Raw genomic sequence first — 20,583 nt, forward strand, 5'->3', positions numbered from 1 at the left:
AATCGAGTTGTTATGGTTTAATAAAACGTTTAGTTGTTTTTGTGACTAATAAAATCTCAAATTATAACTTAAAAAAAACATTCAAACGTGAAAAATTGGTCTTTCTCTGTTTAAAAGATTTTGAGGAATTTTAGAAAAACAAAATACGATAGATTAAATTATTAATTTTAAGAAGTTTAATTATTAATAAGATCCATAACCTGCTACGCTAATCATGCATTTCAACCTCAACATTTCGTAGTTAAATATTGTTTTTGATTATTCAGATTTATTTTAGTTATCATGATTACAATCCTTAAAATGTAATATACTATATAGTGTTTGTTCATTTGTCCTATCATACAACAGGATTCCAAATAATTTGTAAGAGAATCTTATACTAGGTCTAAAGCTAACATAGTCCTTTGACCAAAAAGGAAGCTATCTGGCTCTGAAAGTAAAGGTTGATTGCTAAACAAGAAAAAAAGCCAAGGGTTGGGCCTCGAATGAATCTTGATTGGGCTTAAAGTATCAGTTTGGGAAGTCGATCTACCTATCTGGTGGATCGACCGATTCATTATGGTTCATACCATGGAAATGTCATTACCATTCAAAGCCTAAAAATTAAAATATAAGATCATTATTAATAAATGTCTTTTAGGGAAGATTTCTTAACTTTTAACTAAAAAAAATTAAGAAACATCTTCTAAAAGACATCAGTCGGGTTCTTAGGAGATGTTTCTTAGCTTTTTTTTAGTTAAAAGATAAGAGACGTTTTTTTATATTCGCTAAGTGACTCTCTCTAATAAACATGCATTAATCATGCCCTAAGTCACCATGTAGTTTTGGATATTGACTACGAACATTAAATACTCTCTCCACATAAAAAAAACATACTTTCTTCGTATTTTTGTATTTGACGTTTTTCAGTTTTGCACAAACATTAAGAAAACTGATAAAATTTATATTTTAACCTTTTCAATTGCTTTGGATTAGCTTTTTAGTCATAAAGATGCTAAAATTCACGTTAATATTACAAGGATAGAAACATCAACTTCTATCATTATTTGCATTGGACTCCGTAAACGTCAAGTATATTGACACAAAAAAAATCACTAGAACGTCAACTATTTCCGAACGGAGGGAGTATTAATCATGCGTCGTTTTTTAAATTATCAAATTCCAATGCTTTTTAATCAATAGTTTTTTAATAAATCTAATTATTTTTATTAAAAATTGCAATTTTTGTATAGGAAACATAAAAAATATATCTTTGTGAAACAAAAAATTTCTCTAAATTTTTTATCTTAATGAAACTGAGATAGTAACTTTTAACCTTTTGTACTGTGTGTTAAATTCAAGCTTATCCCATTTCCCAAAAAAAAAACATTTAATAACTTTAAATAAGCAAGAGAACACAAGCTTAAGATGCAAATATAGAAATGACATTATAAAAACATGACAATAACCCGAAAGTCACAAGACCTATAAAGATCGCCGCACAACACAAAACACAAAGACAACAACACAAACAAAGTTTTAAGCAAGCATTACACAACAGTTGAGAATATAATGGTTAAGACTACCACCACGACAACAAATCTCCTCCCAATGAATCTCTTCCATGTCTGGGGATGGACAAGACTTGTAGATCCCCCGTTTCCGAGAGTGAAGTCTATTGAACGAAGCTCCAATCAGCATAAGATTATCTTTAACCGACTTAAATACAACACCCCAACCTTTAGTTACATGTGCCATCACAGGTATAGTTCCAAGCTTCTTCGAAGTGTTTGTGTTTACATTATACACGCGAAGCTCATTCAATGATGTATCCAGCAAGTAGAGAGTATCATTGACCACCGCAATACGCGGAGGCGCTTGGGAAATGGATAAAGACATGTCTGCAAGCATATTTGGTATCAACTCCCAAGAATTTGTTTCCTCATCGTAACTTTCTGCACAAGTTAGGTTTTCGTCGTTTTCATTCTGACCGCCGATAACATAAAACTTACCACGCAAGAAGCATCCGGAACACAACTTCCTCCGCCTATGCATTGGAGGAATGGATGCCCATGTTTTTGTTTCGGTATTGTACTTTTCTACTATGCTTACAACCTCAACCCCATTTTTACTTATCGTAAATCCGCCGGCGAAAAAGGCATTTGTCCCGTGGCTTGCGGAAGCAAACATGACTCTCGGTGTAATCATCTCAGGACCTTTGAACCATTTGTGCATTGCAAGCTCGTAACGCCACACCCTAATGCCCTCCTCAGATCTCCAGATGACGATTAGTTGCGTACCCACACAAGTAGTTTCCTTATCACCACTGAAAAAACTAACGCCAGAAGAGAGCTTTGGAAGTCTCTGGGAAGTTTTGAAGTCCTCATCATACATAGTCCAACGCCTATCACTTCTTGACAGCATAAAAAAGTACGGTTTCACAAGTCCGAGCTCTCGCCTCGTTCGGAAAATTTCACTACTTTTCAGCAACTGTGAAAACTGTTTGTTGAGAAATTGTAGTTTCCAATACTCAGGGCATGGAACACGGGCAAAAATCTCGACCTGAAGCTCGTACAAGAGCTGTGGAGCAACATGGTATGCATTTTGAGATGTTAAACATGCAAGGCTTTGAGCTATTTCTTTTGTTTCTCCAATTTCCTCTCCTTCTGACGCAGAAGAGGAATCATCATACATATCGAGGATAATAGGAATAGTACCAATGATCAGAATCATTGGTTTAGATTGGCTTAAAATTGACATAACTATCTGTAACAGACCAAAAGAAAAAAAATGTTTATGGTGTTATTTGCAAAAGAATTAATATAGCATTTTCAACATACACGACTATACTTTTGGTGTTAAAGTTATCAATAATATGCTCAATAATGTGTATTAGAATTTGCGCATATGAAACGTACAAAATCGAAAAAAATCTTATGGAGATGTGCAATGTCATGTTAGGGTGAAATTTAGACAATATTACAATCAATAGACAAAAAAGTTTCCAATACATAGAAATTATAGACAACGACATACGAACATTATACCACGTTGACAACACTTTTTTTAATTCCAAGAAGATGTATATTATAATTATTTAACAAGATAGCGAACCGAAAAAAAAAACAAAACAAAAAGTGATATGCCTACAATGAGACATCAGACACTATCCGCCTAAACAAACTTGAAAACTATTGCATTGGTATTTAATGTTTTATATTAAAATGAAAACTTTAGAAATGCTAAACCAATTTCTTGTTTCGCTTCATTGTTATAAAGCATTTCCTGTTGATCAATGAATCTAATATTTCAACAAAAAAAAACTATTTTATTAATTTTTTATAGTGAACATATAAATTAGGGCCTAAATACCTTGAATATAACAATAAACGTCTTAAATATGTATAAGCTGGTACCTTATAAAATGAAAATGGATGATGCTATTGGAGTTTCGAATCGCAGTATATATGGTTCGAGTAACAATATAAATTATCAAACAGAATACGAGATTATATAGTGTAAGATTTTAGATTCTTACCATGACAATGATTTTTGACTAGAAATTTGGTAATTTATTAAAGACGAGTTATTGATAAAATAGTTGACCATTTTAGTTGGGGTTTTTGCCAAAACTAACCCACAACTTGATTTTAATCCCAAACCTATACTCAAACTTGAATCAAATGCAAAACTAACCTAAAAGCCTAGTGAAATTACAGCTCAGCCCCTTGTGACCAAACAAAAAAACAGAAGCCATTTTTACGAATATAGCCCCAGTAAATCGTCTGAGTCGTCTGAGATGTTGGAAGTCGTCTGGACGACTGAAGTGTAAGTCGTCTGGTACCAGTTTACTTTAAAAATAATTTATAAATCTTGTAAAAAAATATTTTGATGCTTAAAAAATAAAAATCAAGTAATTATAAACAGTTTTAACTGATATAAATTAAGATATGATAAAATTGATTTGTTTTGAAGATAGATGAGTGGAAGTAGTGAATCATGAAATACTTTGGTTTAGGAGTTTGGCAAACATATGTTGTAGTATTGTATGTATTGTTAGGGTTAGATTTTGGAAAACTAAAATGTTTTTTTCAAAAATTAGTTTTCACTTATATGTGTTTATTTCTGTGTATAGTAAACACTTTTCAAGTTTGATTTGGTTTTATGAAGTGTTTAATTAGATAATTAAGTTTAGGGGTTATGTTTAGGGTGTGGACGACTTATATTTCAGTCGTCTGTTGAATAATTTACCCGGACGACGTATATTTCAGTCGTCCAGACGACTTACTTGTAAGTCGTCTGGAAAGTTTCAGTCGTCTGTTGAATAATTTACCCGGACGACGTATATTTCAGTCGTCCAGACGACTTACTTGTAAGTCGTCTGGAAAGTCTTCTATTTTAGTTTCCCGCTAAAAATATTTAATTTCCCGCTAAAAATATTAAACTCTTCTGGACGACTTACATGTAAGTCGTCTGTTTTAATTTCTTCACCAGACGACTGAAATGTAAGTCGTCCAGGAAGTCGTCTGAGTCAAAAATATTTAATCTAATTGGATTTTTTGTCTCCCTATATAAAGAAAAATTTACACATTCTCTCTCCTCCTCTCAAATGGCTGCAACAAAAATGTAATGTTCATCATTCTAAAACTCTCCAACCTCTCTCTAATCTCTTTGACTTGAAAACACCAAACTTTATATAAATTTTTCAGTTTTGTCTCATGTATTTCTTACTAATCTATCTCTTTTGCAGGTTTTTAATCAAGTGGTACTCATCTTCCACTAATTTAGAGGTAGATCTATTAATTTTAGATATGTATTTTTGTGTGTTCTATAAATGTAGATTTATCTAATCTTCCACTCATTTTCTCTATTTTTAAGTCATTTGAACGTTTTTGGATATGCAGGTTTTTCAGATCTGGATTTGATGTGCAGGTTTTTCAGATCTGGAAGACTTCTGGGACGACTTACCTGTTAGTCGTCTGGAAGTCGTCTGGAAGTCGTCTGGACTTCTTGGAAGTCTTCTGACAAAGTCGTCTGGACTTCCACGAAGTCGTCTGGACTTCCAGGAAGTCGTCTGGACTTCCAGGAAGTCGTCTGGACTTCCAGGAAGTCGTCTGGACTTCCAGGAAGTCGTCTGGACTTCTAGGAAGTCGTCTGGACTTCTAGGAAGTTGTCTGGATTTTTCTGAGCGTTTTGGTAAGTTCTTATGTCTGATTTTTCTTCATTTGGTAACTTCTTGTTGTATAAAGTTCTTACTTTTTTCCCAAACTAAAACTCTCCAAACCCACTCTAATCTGTTTGACTTGAAAACACCAAACTTTATATGAATTTTTCAATTTTGTCTCATGTCTTTGTTACTAATCTATTTTTTGTTTGCAGGTTTTTAATTAGATGGTACTCATCTTCCACTAATTTAAAGGTAGATCAATTATTTTTTGATATGTATTTTTGTGTGTTCTGTAAAGGTAGATTTATCTAATCTTCCATTCATTTTTTCTGTTTTTAAGCCATTTGAACGTTTTTGAATATGCAGGTTTTTCAGATCTGGATTTAAAATGCAGGTTTTTCAGATCTGGAAGACTTCTGGGACGACTTACTTGTTAGTCGTCTGGAAGTCGTCTGGAAGTCGTCTGGAAGTCGTCTGGACTTTCTAAAAGTCGTCTGGACTTCCTGTAAAGTCGTCTGGAAGTCGTCTGAACTTCCTAAAAGTCTTCTGGCAAAGTCGTCTGAACTTCCTGGAAGTCGTCTGGACTTCTTAGAAGTCGTCTGGACTTCTTAAAAGTTGTCTGGTCTTGTCTACTCAAGTGGAATCCAAGCTTGTCTTTGTAGATGAATGATCTATAATAGTTTTGTTTGTGGTCTGTTTTGTGAATTGCATGTATACTCTTTTAGTTGTGAATTTTTTGTAAAATCAGTAATAATGTTTTCCAAGATGTATTAAATGTGCTAACAATGTGTTTACACATTTACAAATCAATGAAATAATAGACTTCAGTAGCCTTTTTCTTATCTTTGGATCTCTCATATGCAATAATAAACTCCAATGGCCTTTTTCTCATCATAATAAACAAGAATGTTGGTAAGAGATGGAAACAAACAATAGTAACTAGTCAAAGCATATCATATTTTTTATAAGTTTGCATTGAAAAACTTAGTCAAATTTAGTAAAACTAAGGAAGAGAACATATTTTGTAAATATGAGTTTTACATATCTTGAAGTTACTTATCACTCTTAAAAATACAAGTTATTCAAAAACTAATGTAGAAGACTTAAAAACTAGTGGAGAAGACGCGGACGACTTCAATCTAAGTTGTCTAGACGACTAAACTATATGTCGTCTGGTCAACGCAGAGGTTATTTTGCAATTGACTTTGAAATCTGTTATTTCGGACGACTGAAAGTTAAGTCGTCTACTATTGTTTGGTTAAAAAAAACTCCAAAAAAGCTAGACGACTTACATTTCAGTCGTCAGAGGTTAGTTTTGCATTTGACTGGATTATTTCAGAAGTTTGACTTTTTGGACGACTTACATTTCAGTCGTCTAGTGAAAATTAAAATAATAATATTTTTTTAAAAGTAGACGACTTAAAGTTAAGTCGTCATAGGTTAGTTTTGCAATTGAAAAAAAAAACTTCAAGATTTAATTATATACAGACGACTTATAATTCAGTCGTCCACGAGACGACTGAAATGTAAGTCGTCCAGGATTTACGAGGTTTGACCAGAATCTCGGAAAAAAGTCCTGGACGACTTACAATTAAGTCGTCTGGTGGACGACTGAATTATAAGTCGTCTGTGTATAATTAAATCTTGAAGTTTTTTTTTTCAATTGCAAAACTAACCTATGACGACTTAACTTTAAGTCGTCTACTTTTAAAAAATATTATTATTTTAATTTTTGCCAGACGACTGAAATGTAAGTCGTCTGGGGAAGTCAAACTTCTGAAATTATCCAGTCAAATGCAAAACTAACCTATGACGACTGAAATGTAAGTCGTCTAGGTTCTTTGGAATTTTTTTTGAAACCAAACAATAGTAGACGACTTAACTTTCAGTCGTCTCAGGTTACAGATTTCAAAGTCAATTGCAAAAATAACCTCTGCGTTGACCAGACGACTTCCAGGTAAGTCGTCTACAGCCAGACGACTGAAAGGTAAGTCGTCTACAGCCAGACGACTTCCCAAGTAAGTCGTCTGACGAACAGATCTGGAAAAAAACTCGATGTCATACCTTAAATTGGTGAGATAAGTTCCTTAGCATACATAAGGCTTCTCCAAGCCCACAGAATCACAAACGAAAGTCACCCACCCATAATCGTTAGCTTCTATGACTCTATGAACCATAAAAATTTTAGAATCAAAATCTTGGGTTTTTTTAGCTCATTGTTGAGAGAAAGTGAGAGATATGTTGTGTTTAGTTCACAAGAATGGAAAAAGAAGAAGGGTAAATCGATTTTGGGAGCATTAAGAGCTTCAAATTGGTTGTTCATGGTGGTTGTGGTATTGATGACAATGGCAATCTTGTAATTACTTGAAGATGATGAGGGTGAGAGAGTAAAAATGTCATTTTCGAAAAAAAAAGAAAAAAAAAAATTGATGGCATTTTCGTAAATTATTTGAACTTGTGGGGTGAATAGGGCAAAACCAATTTTCAAAAAAAAGGGAGGTTAGTTTTGTGTTTGACTTTAAGTTGTAGGTCAATTTTGCAAAAATCCCATTTTAGTTTTTGTCTTTTTGGCTATATATCTTCAATTCAAGTCAAGCTACGTAATTAAAGTTATCATGTTTACAAAAAAAAGTTGACCAAATGTTTCATTTGAGAATCTGTCAAAAAAAAAAAAGAACATAAAGAAGTAACATATTGAATTAAATATTATAGAAAATAATGTGGGTGTATAATTGACTAATGTAGAGGACCGTGAGGAAAGAATTTAGTAAAAGGGGTTGGTTTTTGTCCCAACTGACACAAACCAGAGTTAAATCTGATTCAAAGGGGTTGATTCGCTTTAGAAAGAACTGTCAGCCAATGGGACAGAGAGGGCTCTGATTCTGCAAAGGATTCACACTCTGGTAACAAAGACGCATAACATTCTGAAGATAATATGTTGAACAATCGCAGGGAAAATTAGATTCTGAATAATGAAAATAAGGAGCAAAGTGGCCAAGCTGATGTTCCAGCTGCCAAAATATTGTCTGATGAGTATAACGAACATGATGAAGATAATGAAAGTTGTCTAAGACCTTGTCCTTTAACATCTCTGGTTTGTTACGACTACACACTCTCATTACTTAGTGTAGGAAAGATGTGAATCTTTTGCTAGTGTTAGAAAATCATGCATATCTGCTTGGTTGGTATGTTAAACACCGCGGAATCAGATCCTGCAGAAAAAATGCAACAGTGAGTGACCATGGGGATACAGCTCTATGACCATTTGGTTCAACTTTACTTGAGCCAGGTTTAAGACGGTGACAATCTAATTTACCTTTCCTTTGCTGGAAATGACATGTTTAGCTGGGAATTCAACCTTTTTGGGTTTAGTGATTGTGTCTTCACGTTTATTCGTTCTTGGCGTTGGTCATGTCCAAAGGGTCGCTTTCTAAATACAATTTGGTAAAACAAAACACCAATCGACCATACGTTAACCTCAAGTTTGAACACAATATTTTAGAACCAAAAAAAAACTTTAAACTTATTCTGGTTAAGACATTACTGACCAGTCGCTAACCTTTGATGAGATCACAGGAGTTTTGAATCGCAAGGACCTGAAATCCAGAATTCTCAACTTTGTTAGCTAAACATTATAAACATTTTCACCGAACCAGGCATCGAAAAACGCCAGAATCCCCTCCGCAAGATTAAAATAAAAATGTTTATTCTGTATTAAACTTGGGCTACTTTACACCAAATTCATGTTAATCTTGTGATGCATATTATTGCCAAATTTATCGCACAGAAGCTGATATACATATATGGATAACGGATCTATACGCTTTTTTGTCAACATACGGAATTACGGATCCATATGCGTTAAATCTTGGAAAGACTACAAACAAGGAAATTTGATATAATAAGATTAAGTGGGTTTTTCATACCCTGAATTATCTAAGGACCACGCCATATCTATCTGATATACTCTTGAGCTTAACGTTAATTTTGGGTTTCAGTGCTTCAGCCCTAGCTACTATAGATGTATTTGGATATCTACGTACTTTGTGGCCTTATCTTAATAGACGGCAATGAAGACCAAAAGCAGTCACTATTAGTCTGTTATTGACGGACCTCGCTCATGTTTGCCGTCAGAGACACGGCACAAGATCCACCGCCAAAAGGAAAAAGAGTTTTTAAGCTTTTTGCCATCAAATTTTTTGCCCTAGTGAAGACAAAAGTTTTGCAGAATCCACCAAAATTCTTAGTTGTATTTTCTAAATTTGGAGGGTCCCTTACCCACACCATATAATTCCATAAATGAAATAACATTAAAGCGTAAAAGTGTAAAACTGGAACATAGCCATCGGCCTAGCCTCTTGTTCAGTTTCACGCGGTTTCTTCCATAATTAGAGCGTAAGCATGACGAATATAACAATTAATCTCCACGCCTTTTCTTTTCTATACCGATATTAAAGAGAGTACTACTTTCTCATAGTAATTTTGCTTTCAGGAGAACGTGGTAGGATCTCAAAGTGGGTTAATCAGTTAATCTTCTTTCATATACTAGTATATTACTCTAAGAACTCTATCGGAACACTAAATATATGCCTTCACTTGGATGATCTAGTTCTGGAGAATGACAATGTCTTTTTCAACATAATGTTCCAAACTAGTGAAGAGGACATACATCCCTATAGATTAATTAGCCTGCTTTCTCTACTCACATAGATAAGTTTATGAGGATCAAGCAAAAGTTTTCTTCATTCTGCTTTTCTTATTTCAACGCAATTTTGACACCAAAATCGATTGTTTAGCATATAGTGTTATGTTATATTCTTATGATATCACCTTTCTAGAACCATATGCACCACTAGTTTGGGATTATGAAACATTTTAATTTATTTTTATGTATCTTGACAAAAAACCTTGCTAATTTTGGATTAGAACGAGAATATATTAATGTATTTATATTAATTCTAAGAATACTTCTTTTCAGTCAATGAGCATACATGAGAAATAATTCTGCTAATTTACTAGCTAGGTTCTGGTTCGGTTTATTAGTAAGTACACGTCCACTTTAGGTAATGATAAATCTTTAATTTTGTGGGGGCAAGTTAGTTCTTAGACTTTATCCATGTTAAAATAGGTCAGTGTGGAATTAGGACCACGCCATATCTATCTGATATATGCTTGAGTTTACTTCTATTTTTGGTTTCAAATTTTCATATACATGTATCTGGATATATACGTATGTGTACACCTTATCTCATAAAGGAAAAGAGAAAGCCAAAACCCATCAATGTTATACTTATAGATAGGCCATTCTTACATTTGCCGTCAGAGCCACGGCATAATCCAACGTCAAACAAAAAGAGACAGTTTAAACGCCTTTTCCCATTAAATTTAGCACACATCGATACACAAATTTTGCAGAAACCTCCAAAACTCTTCTTTTTTCTTTCATATATTCATAGGGTCCCTTGCCCACAAATATAATTACGAAAATGATATGGTAACCACATTAAAGCGTAAAAAGAGAAAACGCTGTATTCTAGCCATCGGCCTCTTGTTTAATTTTACGTGGTTTCTTCAATAATTATGGAGACTCAAAGCTTCTAAGAGTATGTCACTCAACCGCAGCATATTTTGTTTTCTCTACACCTTATAACAGTTAGATCATTCCCAATATGTTATGGTTAGTGGTTACCATTTGAGTTGGATTACCTATCACCGTCTATCCAATTATCCAAATACGACACTTGTGACATTTTTTTATATTACAGCTAGACAAAAACTTCTAAGTATACAAATGAACTCAAAAGCTGTATATATATAAATTATATGCTCATAAATTTAAACTATTCTAAGTACTTTAGAAGAAGTGAACCAGGTTTTTACTGATTAAATGAATTAGAAATATATTTTTTTTAATCACAAAGGGTATATTTGTTTCAAAAAAAATAAAAAAATCACAAAGGGTATATAAAAGCGATAAATGTAAACATGTTGCAGCAAGTACGTAGGAGCAGCAAGAATGACATCTTATCTAAAAATGATAGACTATCGCTATTTAGGTTTTGGATTTTGGAAGAAAGAAGAATGAAGAAGCTAGCTGAGTTTTGAAAACTCTTTGATTATGTCCAAAACTTGCATTTAATTCATAAAGTTGTTATTGCTGTCTTTTTTTCTTGTCCTTCGGATTGAATTCAATCTTACTCAAAGCAAATACATTCTTTATCCAATTATTTTATGACATTTACAAAGTCGAATATTAACATAATTTGATCTAGAAAACCCTTTCTCAAAAAAAAAACCATAATTTAATTTAGTATATAACTATTAAATAGTAGTTTAAAGTTTTATATTATCATGCAAAAAAATATTTAGATAAACATTTTTTCTCTGCTTCATTATTAATTTATTATACTAACCGCTATAACGCTCTAATATACATCCATCAAATATACCATTTTGAAACAAATAATTGAGAATAATATGGTCCATGCAACTCCTATATAAACATAGAGTATCCATCTTCCAATCCAACAATACAACATCCAAACACAAAAATAGTTCCACTTCTAAGCCCTAACTCCACAAGGAACACAAAACCCATTGATAAAAATGGCTGATATCCAAAATACCATTTTCGTCTTCCGACCAGACCAGCAGAATCTGGCACCTAAACCTCTGACTCCATTCTCTGCCGTGACCCCTCACCGTGCTACGGCCTCACGAGCACGCCGCCTCATCTCTACCACAACCCTCGAAATGATTATTGAAGAAGATACCGCACCGGAAGAAGATCATCCTAGCACTGTCGCTGCGAGGGACACTCTTCCGGTATTTCCATCGACCTCCTGTTTCTTGATGGCCAATAAACAAGTCTCTTTCATGTTATACGAAAGCTGCAAGTGCCCTTGATGATTTTCGCTACAAACCGACTGAAAAATGGTGTTTTTTTTCTTGTACTAGTCAAGTTAGTAATATTTGATGTCAGTTATGGTCGATGCTTTGTTTTTACAGAAGTTTATTTTCTGTTATACGAAAGCTGCAAGTGCCCTGGATGTTTTTTCACCACAAAGCAATTATGGTGTTTTTTTTTACTTTTCTTGTAATAATCAAGTTAGTGATGTCTGATGTTCGATAGTGCATGGTGATATGTTTTAATAGAAGTTGAATCAACTTTCTCCGCTTTTACAGTTTCCACTGGAATATAAGTATGCCAAATTGCCAACCACATTAATTTGAAAACTATTCCAAACATGTCCAACAGGATATCTCACACATGAGAGAAAATGAGAGCCGATTGATTTTCGGTTTTTAATCATCAAAAACTCTTATGCAATTTCTACATTCATGATTGGTTCAATTTTCTTATATAAGAATACATCTAGTGCAGGTAACACAAGTATGTAGAGGAGTATTTCAAAAACTAATAAAATAAAAATAAAAATATATAAATTGATAGAGTATCTCATGAGTTATTTTTGCAAGAGTTTCTCAACTGTACAATTTGTATATTGTTCTTTTTATTTTATAATTTTCAAAATATTATTTAAAATATTTGCATAAGATATTCATAACATTTGTATAATATTATATTTGTGAGATACTTTTTTAGAATATCTTACTGTCAAAAGTGTATTTATTGGTTTCAGTTTCAAAACCAAATAAAAAAATTGGGTGCATTAACATTTTTCCTGATTACAAAATTTTATTTATAGGTTACTAGTTGCATGCTTATGTTATTCGGGAAAAATAATTGATAATTTACCTTTTTAAACTAGCGCTATTACAAATTATGAAAAATATTAAAATAATTATATTTATTTTATGTGTATTTACATAAATGGACCACTTTGAACTGTTAACGGTTCTATTTGCACATTAATGCTGAAAATCTTATATATGTTTTTGTCTCTATTAATTTGTATGATTATTAATAAAATAAAAAATGTATTTATTAATTTGCTTATCAAAAGTTTATAAACTTGGATGAACAATAATACCCTTGTAACTTGGGCTTCATCCCTTTTCATGCAGCCCATAAGCTATTTATAAGGTCTATTATGTTGGCAAAATAATGTTTTTGACAGAAAATTACTAATAAAAATAAAAAATAATTTAATTTTAATTATAAATAGATTAATATTTATTATTTTTAATAAAAAATATTTAAAATATTAAATTTTATTGTTATTTTTAATAAAAAAATATTTAAAATATTAAATTTTATTGTTATTTTAATAAAAATATTTAATATTATTAATATTATCCGCGGGTCTAGCGGATCACCCGCGGGTTTTAGCGGGGCGGGTGCGGATTTCATATTTTCTTCTTGCGGGTCAAGCGGGTCAAATTTTTTGAGTAAAAAAAATCAGTTTATCCGCAGGTTGGCGGGTCAGCGGGGCGGGTTTGACCCGCAACCCAGCTCTACTTACCTGTTCCAAAAGAGACAAGACCGTATGTGTATGTCATCAGGACCGAACTTTCAGTTTCTGTTTACATAACGTTTTAACTTGTAACGTTTATGGGCTTAGCTAGCCTTACTTAGGAGCTGTTTTGTAGTTATAATAATATTTCAGTTCTATTTTGCAAATTTATTAGAGTTAGGTACCGGACTGCAAATTTAATCTTCGTTTCTAAAACCCTAAATCTCTCTCTCTCTGGATTCAGACAGCTTCAATGGCGTCTTTTGAGCGTTTCGACGACATGTGCGACCTGAGACTGAAGCCCAAGATTCTCAGAAACCTTCTCTCCGAGTACGTCCCGAACGAGAAGCAGCCTCTCGTCGACTTTCAATCACTCTCCAAGGTCGTATCAACCATCTCCACCCACAAGCTGTTATCCGAGTCTCCGTCGTCTTCAGCTGACCAGAAGAAGATTCAAGCTAAGCCTTCCAAATCAGCCGTTGATGATTGGGTCGAGAGGTTGTTGGCTCTGGTTTCTTCAGACATGGTACAGACAGACTCTCTGTCTTTAAAGAGGAAAGGTGTCGACTTTGGTGTTTGAAATGATGGTTTATTGATGTAGCCAGATAAATGCTGGGTGGGTGTCGTTTTGATTGGAGTAACTTGCCGAGAGTGCTGCTCTGATCGTTTCTTTGGTTTATACTCTGTTTGGTTCAACAGCTTACTATCGCATATTAAGGTATGTGTATATATGTCTTGCTCTGTGGTGAGATTTGAGTGTTTGTATTCAGTTATTCTGACTTTTTGTATTTTGTTTGAAAGCAGAATCCAGAAAGTTCTAGAATTGTTTTAGTGGCTTCATGTACTTCGATCTCTGATCTCCTTACCAGGTCTGTAAGAAAAGCTATGTACATCAGATTGTTAATAACCATTTTTTTTTTGTTTTTTTTTTTGTAAATCTAAGCTGTTTTTAAAACTGGAATCAGGCTGTCTAGATTCACTAATACAAAGAAAGATGCAGTTTCACACGCTTCGAAAGTAGTCCTGCCGATTATTAAACTATTGGAGGAAGAATCTTCAGAAGCACTATGGGTAAGTTTCATATTTGAGAAGGCCTTGAAGTTTCTCTTTTTTAGCAAACATTAGTTCTGTTCATGTCATTGCTAGAAGAATCCTCAATTTGATTTTTTTTTTTATTCGTATTGGGTATGCAGGAAAGCATTGTCCATCTGCTGAGTACAATTGTTATCTTGTTTCCTGCTGCCTTCCACAATAGTTATGACAAGGTCAGCTCTCTTCAGTTCTTTAATGTCCTTTTTTATCTAATTTCCTGAATTTTATTGGTATCAGTAATGTTTTGATAGCTACATGACAATAGTTCATAGTCTATAGAATACACGCACATATCCCTTGGTGTTAACATAATTACATGTAAAACGTATGGTGATTATGGTATATACATGCGCATATTATGCCTTGGTGGTAACATAATTATTTGTAAAATATCTGGTGTGTATCACTGTTTTATTAGAGTCTATTTGAAATGATATTCCTTGCAGGTTGAAGCCGTTATTGCCTCCAAAATATTTTCTGCGAAAACCAGTTCTAATATGTTAAAGGTATTCATCGTTTTATACATTCACTAATTCACAATTTCCATCAACAAAGTAAATATTATTATATTAACCACGCCCACTTTTCTATATCAACCTTTCAGAAATTTGCACACTTTCTAGCATTACTCCCAAAAGCTAATAAAGGAGATGCAGGCAGCTGGTCCTTGATGATGCAGAAGCTGTTGATATCTATTAACGTTCATTTAAATAATTTTTTCCAAGGTTTAGAAGATGGTAATTTTCTTACTTCCCTTGTTCCTTTTTTTTTTTTGTCTGCGGCTATATAGTTTCTCTGATAGAACACTGTGGCATTTATCACAGAAACAGTAGGGAAAAAAGCAATCCAACGATTGGCTCCTCCTGGAAAAGACTCTCCTTTGCCTTTGGGAGGTCAAGATGGGGCTTTGGATGATGCATCGTGGAACTCTGAGGAGTTTATTGTTTCCAGAGTTTCTGCACTTATGTTCTGCAGCTCAACAATGCTAACTAGCCCGTTCAAATCCAAGGTAGTGTGAGCTTACTTGTCCCTTGATGTGTGCTATCCAAAAAAATGTAATTTGCTTCTGAAAAATGCTGATTTTCTTTTCTCTCAACCTTCAGCTTAATGTTCCAGTTGCCTCATTATTATCCCTCGTTGAGCGAGTGTTGGCGGTGAATGGCTCTCTACCACGATCCATGTCACCTTTCATGACAGGGATCCAACAAGAATTGGTTTGTGCAGAGCTTCCTACTTTGCATTCTTCGGCTCTAGAACTCTTGCGCGCTACTATTAAGTGCATACGCAGGTAAACCTTTAGTAGTTTATTTCTTGGTTCAAAGCAGATTTACGCTGACTTTTATTTGCAAATAATGGATTGTAACTACACGTTTCTATGGAACTACACAACATCCTTGTGTTGATTCAATTTTGCAGCCAACTTTTACCATATGCTGCATCTGTGGTGAGAGTTGTTAGTAGTTACTTCAAGAAATGTTCATTGCCGGAACTGAGGATAAAGCTCTACTCAATCATCAAAACCTTGCTCAAATCCATGGGTGTAGGTAATTTCATAAGATCTTCCCTTTGCTTGCATTTTCATTTCTCAGCTTGAGGTGATGAAAATAAAGATCCTCCCTGACCAGGAATGGCAATGCAGCTGGCAAATGAAGTTGTATCAAATGCCTCTGTGGATCTAGAAGGATTTGATGCGGTATCTAGCAGACCCCCACCGCTTACAAGTGGTGCTGTTCTTAAGGGTGGCAGTAAAAAAAGGAAGCATGCATCTAATTCCGGAGCCGAGGCAGAGAACTCTGCTGTTGAAGTGGGCGTCCCTCACAATCACTCGTTGAGGATAGCAGCTCTTGAGGCACTAGAAACTCTTCTCACCATCGTAAGCTTCTTTTTAACTTATTACTGTTGATAGTTTAGTATGAAGTTAGACTCTGTGGTTTGTTTAGTTAGTTACCTGAATCAAACATTCTTCTTTTCTTATGGCTTTCAGGGTGGTGCATTGGGATCTAATGGCTGGAGAGAACGTGTTGATAAGCTTCTAATGACCACAGCAACAAATGCTTGTGAAGGGAGATGGGCTAATGCTGAAACCTACCATCATGTACCCAATAAGTCTTCAACTGATCTTGTTGAGTTTAAGCTTGCAGCACTCTGTGCGTTTTTGGCATCTCTCGTTTCTCCATCACCATTACGCCCTGCATTTTTAGCTGAAGGACTTGAGCTTTTCCAAAGAGGTAACTAAAGATTGTTGGCTTTGAATTAAACTATAAGCTTTTAAAGCCAAGAAACTGATGCATATACTGTGGACGACAGGTAAGTGTCAGGCGGAGATGAAAGTTGCTGAGTTCTGTGCTCACGCTCTCATGTCTCTTGAAGTTGTCATACATCCAAGGGCACTTCCACTTGACGGTCTCCCATCACTGAGCAGCCAGTTCCCTCAAAGCGATTCTCTGGCTAGCCAAAAACACAACACACCTGGTCTGAATAAGTTGGACCGTATTGCTGGCGATGGCAGTGTTCTATCCAACTTATGGCTGGCAAACGTGGATGTTCCAGCTAATAGCGAGATTGAGAGAACCGTAGACACGACTCTAGCTCTCCCGGAGGCCAAAAGGTTGAAAGTTGGGAACGATTTGGTTGGATCAGAGAATGTTCAACAAGCTGATGTGCCTATGAAGGTTCCTGAATCAACTAAGGAATCTCTAGTGCATGTTCCAGAGAGAGATGATGATATGGTTCCCAAAGAAGTAGTGAGTGAGACTCAAGAGGAAGAGGGTTTAGAGGGTAAGGATAGTTTGATGGAGGAAGCAGCAGTTGGTAAGAAGCAAGAGTCCTTAGGTGAATCTGATGATGATTCTATTCCAAGTCTTAAGGCGGATGATTATCTTTCTTCTGATTCTGATATTGAATCTTAATGCAAGGTAAAAAAAGAACTCACAAATCTGTCTTAACAGTATCTTTTTTGTTTCTAAAGTTGTAGTTTTATCATCTTGATGTTGTTAACATATATGTTTAAAACAATTTTGATATTTTCATAGAACAAATCTATATTATCTAGTATAGTAAATTTGATTTATATTTGAGATTTGTTGCAAAGTTGAAATCTAACCTAATACCGGATTGTAGCTGTTTATTTAAAAATCAAAACTAATGGATACACAAATTTGGGAAACTCAGATCTTGTTGAAGGCAACAATGTCACAACTCTGAACATATTCAATTTAAGCAACAGTTGAACACCGACGAGGAGCGAGTCTAAATCCAGACACTGATGACTTTCCAAAGAACATGAAGACCTTCTCTTGAAGGATGTAACATCAGCGTATGCTCTCACCCACTATTTCTAAGTTTGGATCACGACAGAAGCAATGAACTAAAAATTTCTTGTGGCACAAGGCATTGCTAAAATTTTGAAAGTCCGTACTATCCGTTCGAAACAGGGTCCATGCTCTATCTCAACCCGATGATCATGGTTGTATTCTCGCACGTGCGCTTGAGACAGGTCAAGCTTCTTTCTAGGTTGTTGTCTTTGGCTATATAAACAAGGTTGTCAGGTCGATGTAATCCTTATCCAAGTTATCAGATAACTTGTCTGAGAACAAACTCTCGGGAGAAATTCTACAGGAGACGATCGTTTCTGGTCTAATGCTTTCATGTCAGAGGCATTAGAGACCTTTAGAATTAGCTTGTTTCTGTACTTCTTTTCTGGAAGCCTTTAGAGGCTTTTCTATGTTCAAACCACTCCACAAAGATAATTTAATGAGACGTTTGGTAAATTTGACTCATACATGAGATATAAAGAGAACACTGTATGGCATAAGCATCAGAATTATTCAGATATCACAAACCAGAAACATAGGAAATTCAAATAATCAAAATAGAGAGAAACACACAAAAGGCCATCCTTGAGCTCTTCACTCCATCCTCCTGCATTTTCAAAAAGACCCCAACAAAAGGAGTCAGTTACATACAAAAGTTATATAGTATCAAAAAAGTTGAGAATCAATTAATGACACTCACAGATTTTGTTGAAGGCAACAATGTCACAGCTCTGGACAAACTCATTGATGGGTTCGACGGTGAGCTGCTCTTCAATCATGGTGTCAACAGACACAAGGTCATCAACAATTGTGCACATAATCTGCAACTTCTTGATACCATAACCGACTGGGACAAGCTTTGACGCTCCCCAGAATAATCCTTCCATCTGGATGGATCTCACAGCTTCCTCTAGCTTCTTCATGTCGGTCTCATCATCCCATGGCTTGATATCAATCAAAACTGATGACTTTCCAGCTGATAAAGAAAAAATACAAGCCAGTTAGAACACAAGACATATCAGCATATGTAATTAACAAATGTAAAGACAGAACATCAAACTTACATTCCTTCTTCTTAGTAGATGCCTTCACGGAAGCAGCTCTCTCTTCAGCAGCTTTCTTCTCCTCTTCGGTCTCCTCTCCGAAAAGGTCAACATCATCATCGTCTTCCTCATCAGCAGCATCCTGATAAATCCCAAACTCCCATGAGACTCGCTGATTTACAATCACAAGAGACATAACGAGATCTAAAATAGAAACAATCTGAGCATACCTTAGAATCAGCTGCTGGTGGAGTAGCAACAGCCTCTTCAGCGACTGGGGCTGATCCCTCAACAACGACACCGCTTCCTTCAGCAGTGACACCACTACAAAACACAAAAGCAAACATTAGATGACTCCAACCAACAACAAACAAACCATAACGAAGTGAGAACCAATGACGAAGCTTACGAGATCCTCAGGAGGGCATCGATGTGGTTGTACCAACGAGAAGCGTTGACATACTGTGAAGATGGGGGCTTTGCAAGTGCTGTGAAGACAGTGATGTCATCCTTTGAAGCCTGGTACCTGTAACACAAACACAAACCGTTAGTCTCATAGTTTCGAACAAAGGTAGAGACTTTAGGATCTAATCTTGTTAGAAAAGTTAACAGAATCTTACCCAGTGATGTAACTGCGTGTGAGGAGATGCTCATCGAGCTTCTTCAATCCGGAATCAGAGTTAAGGTTTGGGAAAGCTGCCATTGTGTTTCTAAAGCTCGAGTCTATTTTTTCACTGAATATAAAGCAGATCGGAACAGATCAGAACAGCAAACTTTATGTTGGAAAAAAAAACACGAACAGGGGATTCATTCAGACATTAGCTCAGAACAGGAAGCAGACAAGACATGGCGCATTGGTCTAGGTTTCGTGATTCAACAAGGTTATGTTTGATAAATACGTAAATTTTGAATTTCCAGTCAAATACTAATAGAAAGATATATACTTTGAGATCAAACAAAGCTAGCAGTAGTCGCAAAAACAACTATAACGATGAAAATCGAAGAAGAAGAGCATACCTGGAGTTGCAAGGGAGGACTTGAAGAAGATTGAGTGAGGCGGACGAGGGATGCTGGAATGTATATAACGCCTCTAGGTTTTCTTGTACTGGGCTTATGTTGGGCCCAATTAATACCTCTCTGTGAGGCCTTTTTAGATACTCGGGTGTTTACTTTTGTTCAATGTTTTCATATCGCCGGTTTTGGTCACGGTAGTATTTTGTCGCTTCTGTGATTTAAAATCTTTAGATGTAATTAATGGAGAGAAACTACATAAGCGCATCTCTAATCTATGATATTCTCAAACAAAAAAAAAAGATATTTTAACATAATTAATTTTATATGTTAATTTTTCAAAGAGTTAAACCAGTGTCTGATTGGCAAATGTCTCAAAAACAATCATAAAATTTCTCAGTTTTCATTTAATAATTTTATTCTCTCAATTCTTTATTATTAATATTTTAATCATATAATTTGTTTCCTAAGTACATCATTGAAGATGTTCTAACACATCATCTTCTTCCTTATATTCACTAGGGGCATAGCCCCCGTGCAAGCGCGGAGCCAGGTACGTT

At 35.0% G+C, this 20,583-nt stretch overlaps 4 protein-coding genes across 5 annotated transcripts; 2 read left to right on the plus strand and 2 right to left on the minus strand.

Annotated features, from left to right (window-relative positions):
- Position 1: 1 nt before the first annotated feature.
- Positions 2–3,589, minus strand: LOC106359128 (F-box/kelch-repeat protein At3g27150-like). The gene has a single exon (XM_048737910.1). The coding sequence runs from the start codon at positions 2,737–2,739 to the stop codon at positions 1,519–1,521; it is 1,221 nt and encodes a 406-aa protein (XP_048593867.1). The 5' UTR covers positions 2,740–3,589; the 3' UTR covers positions 2–1,518.
- Positions 3,590–11,661: 8,072 nt separating this feature from the next.
- On the plus strand, positions 11,662–12,324 carry LOC106360005. Its single transcript, XM_013799615.3, has one exon. The coding sequence runs from the start codon at positions 11,753–11,755 to the stop codon at positions 12,050–12,052; it is 300 nt and encodes a 99-aa protein (XP_013655069.2). The 5' UTR covers positions 11,662–11,752; the 3' UTR covers positions 12,053–12,324.
- Positions 12,325–13,770: 1,446 nt separating this feature from the next.
- LOC106361590 (proline-, glutamic acid- and leucine-rich protein 1-like) lies at positions 13,771–17,727 on the plus strand. Its single transcript, XM_048737911.1, has 13 exons — positions 13,771–14,089; positions 14,165–14,281; positions 14,368–14,432; positions 14,529–14,634; positions 14,757–14,828; positions 15,102–15,161; positions 15,260–15,392; positions 15,480–15,664; positions 15,759–15,943; positions 16,072–16,199; positions 16,281–16,528; positions 16,640–16,883; positions 16,963–17,727. The coding sequence occupies exons 1-13, from the start codon at positions 13,817–13,819 to the stop codon at positions 17,562–17,564; spliced, it is 2,418 nt and encodes an 805-aa protein (XP_048593868.1). The 5' UTR covers positions 13,771–13,816; the 3' UTR covers positions 17,565–17,727.
- A 674-nt stretch (positions 17,728–18,401) lies between these two features.
- Positions 18,402–20,130, minus strand: LOC106361591 (elongation factor 1-delta 1-like). Of its 2 annotated transcripts, XM_013801368.3 has the most exons (7): positions 20,030–20,128; positions 19,633–19,746; positions 19,422–19,538; positions 19,243–19,336; positions 19,034–19,154; positions 18,670–18,945; positions 18,402–18,576 (listed from the first exon to the last, which is right to left on the minus strand). In XM_013801368.3, coding segments are annotated over exons 2-7 (693 nt in total). In that variant the 5' UTR covers positions 19,716–19,746; positions 20,030–20,128; the 3' UTR covers positions 18,402–18,574. The 2 variants fall into 2 exon arrangements, with proteins under 2 accessions (XP_013656822.1, XP_013656821.2); XM_013801367.3 differs by lacking the exon at positions 18,402–18,576 and having other exon boundaries at positions 18,656–18,945; positions 20,030–20,130.
- Positions 20,131–20,583: the final 453 nt, after the last annotated feature.

The sequence above is a fragment of the Brassica napus genome, chromosome A8 (assembly GCF_020379485.1).
Source record: "Brassica napus cultivar Da-Ae chromosome A8, Da-Ae, whole genome shotgun sequence".
Taxonomy (NCBI): domain Eukaryota; kingdom Viridiplantae; phylum Streptophyta; class Magnoliopsida; order Brassicales; family Brassicaceae; genus Brassica; species Brassica napus.

Excerpts from the sequence above, each read along its gene's own strand:
- LOC106361591 (XM_013801367.3), bottom strand. The coding sequence starts at position 19,715 with ATGGCAGCTTTCCCAAACCTTAACTCTGATTCCGGATTGAAGAAGCTC. Across the intron at positions 19,539-19,632 it reads ACACGCAGTTACATCACTGG|GTACCAGGCTTCAAAGGATG; the intron begins GTAAGATTCTGT and ends TTTGTGTTACAG. Across the intron at positions 18,946-19,033 it reads ATCTACTAAGAAGAAGGAAT|CTGGAAAGTCATCAGTTTTG; the intron begins GTAAGTTTGATG and ends TTTCTTTATCAG.
- LOC106361590 (XM_048737911.1), top strand. The coding sequence starts at position 13,817 with ATGGCGTCTTTTGAGCGTTTCGACGACATGTGCGACCTGAGACTGAAG. Across the intron at positions 14,090-14,164 it reads CTCTGGTTTCTTCAGACATG|CCAGATAAATGCTGGGTGGG; the intron begins GTACAGACAGAC and ends TTATTGATGTAG. Across the intron at positions 15,665-15,758 it reads CTAGCCCGTTCAAATCCAAG|CTTAATGTTCCAGTTGCCTC; the intron begins GTAGTGTGAGCT and ends CTCAACCTTCAG.
- LOC106360005 (XM_013799615.3), top strand. The coding sequence starts at position 11,753 with ATGGCTGATATCCAAAATACCATTTTCGTCTTCCGACCAGACCAGCAG.
- LOC106359128 (XM_048737910.1), bottom strand. The coding sequence starts at position 2,739 with ATGTCAATTTTAAGCCAATCTAAACCAATGATTCTGATCATTGGTACT.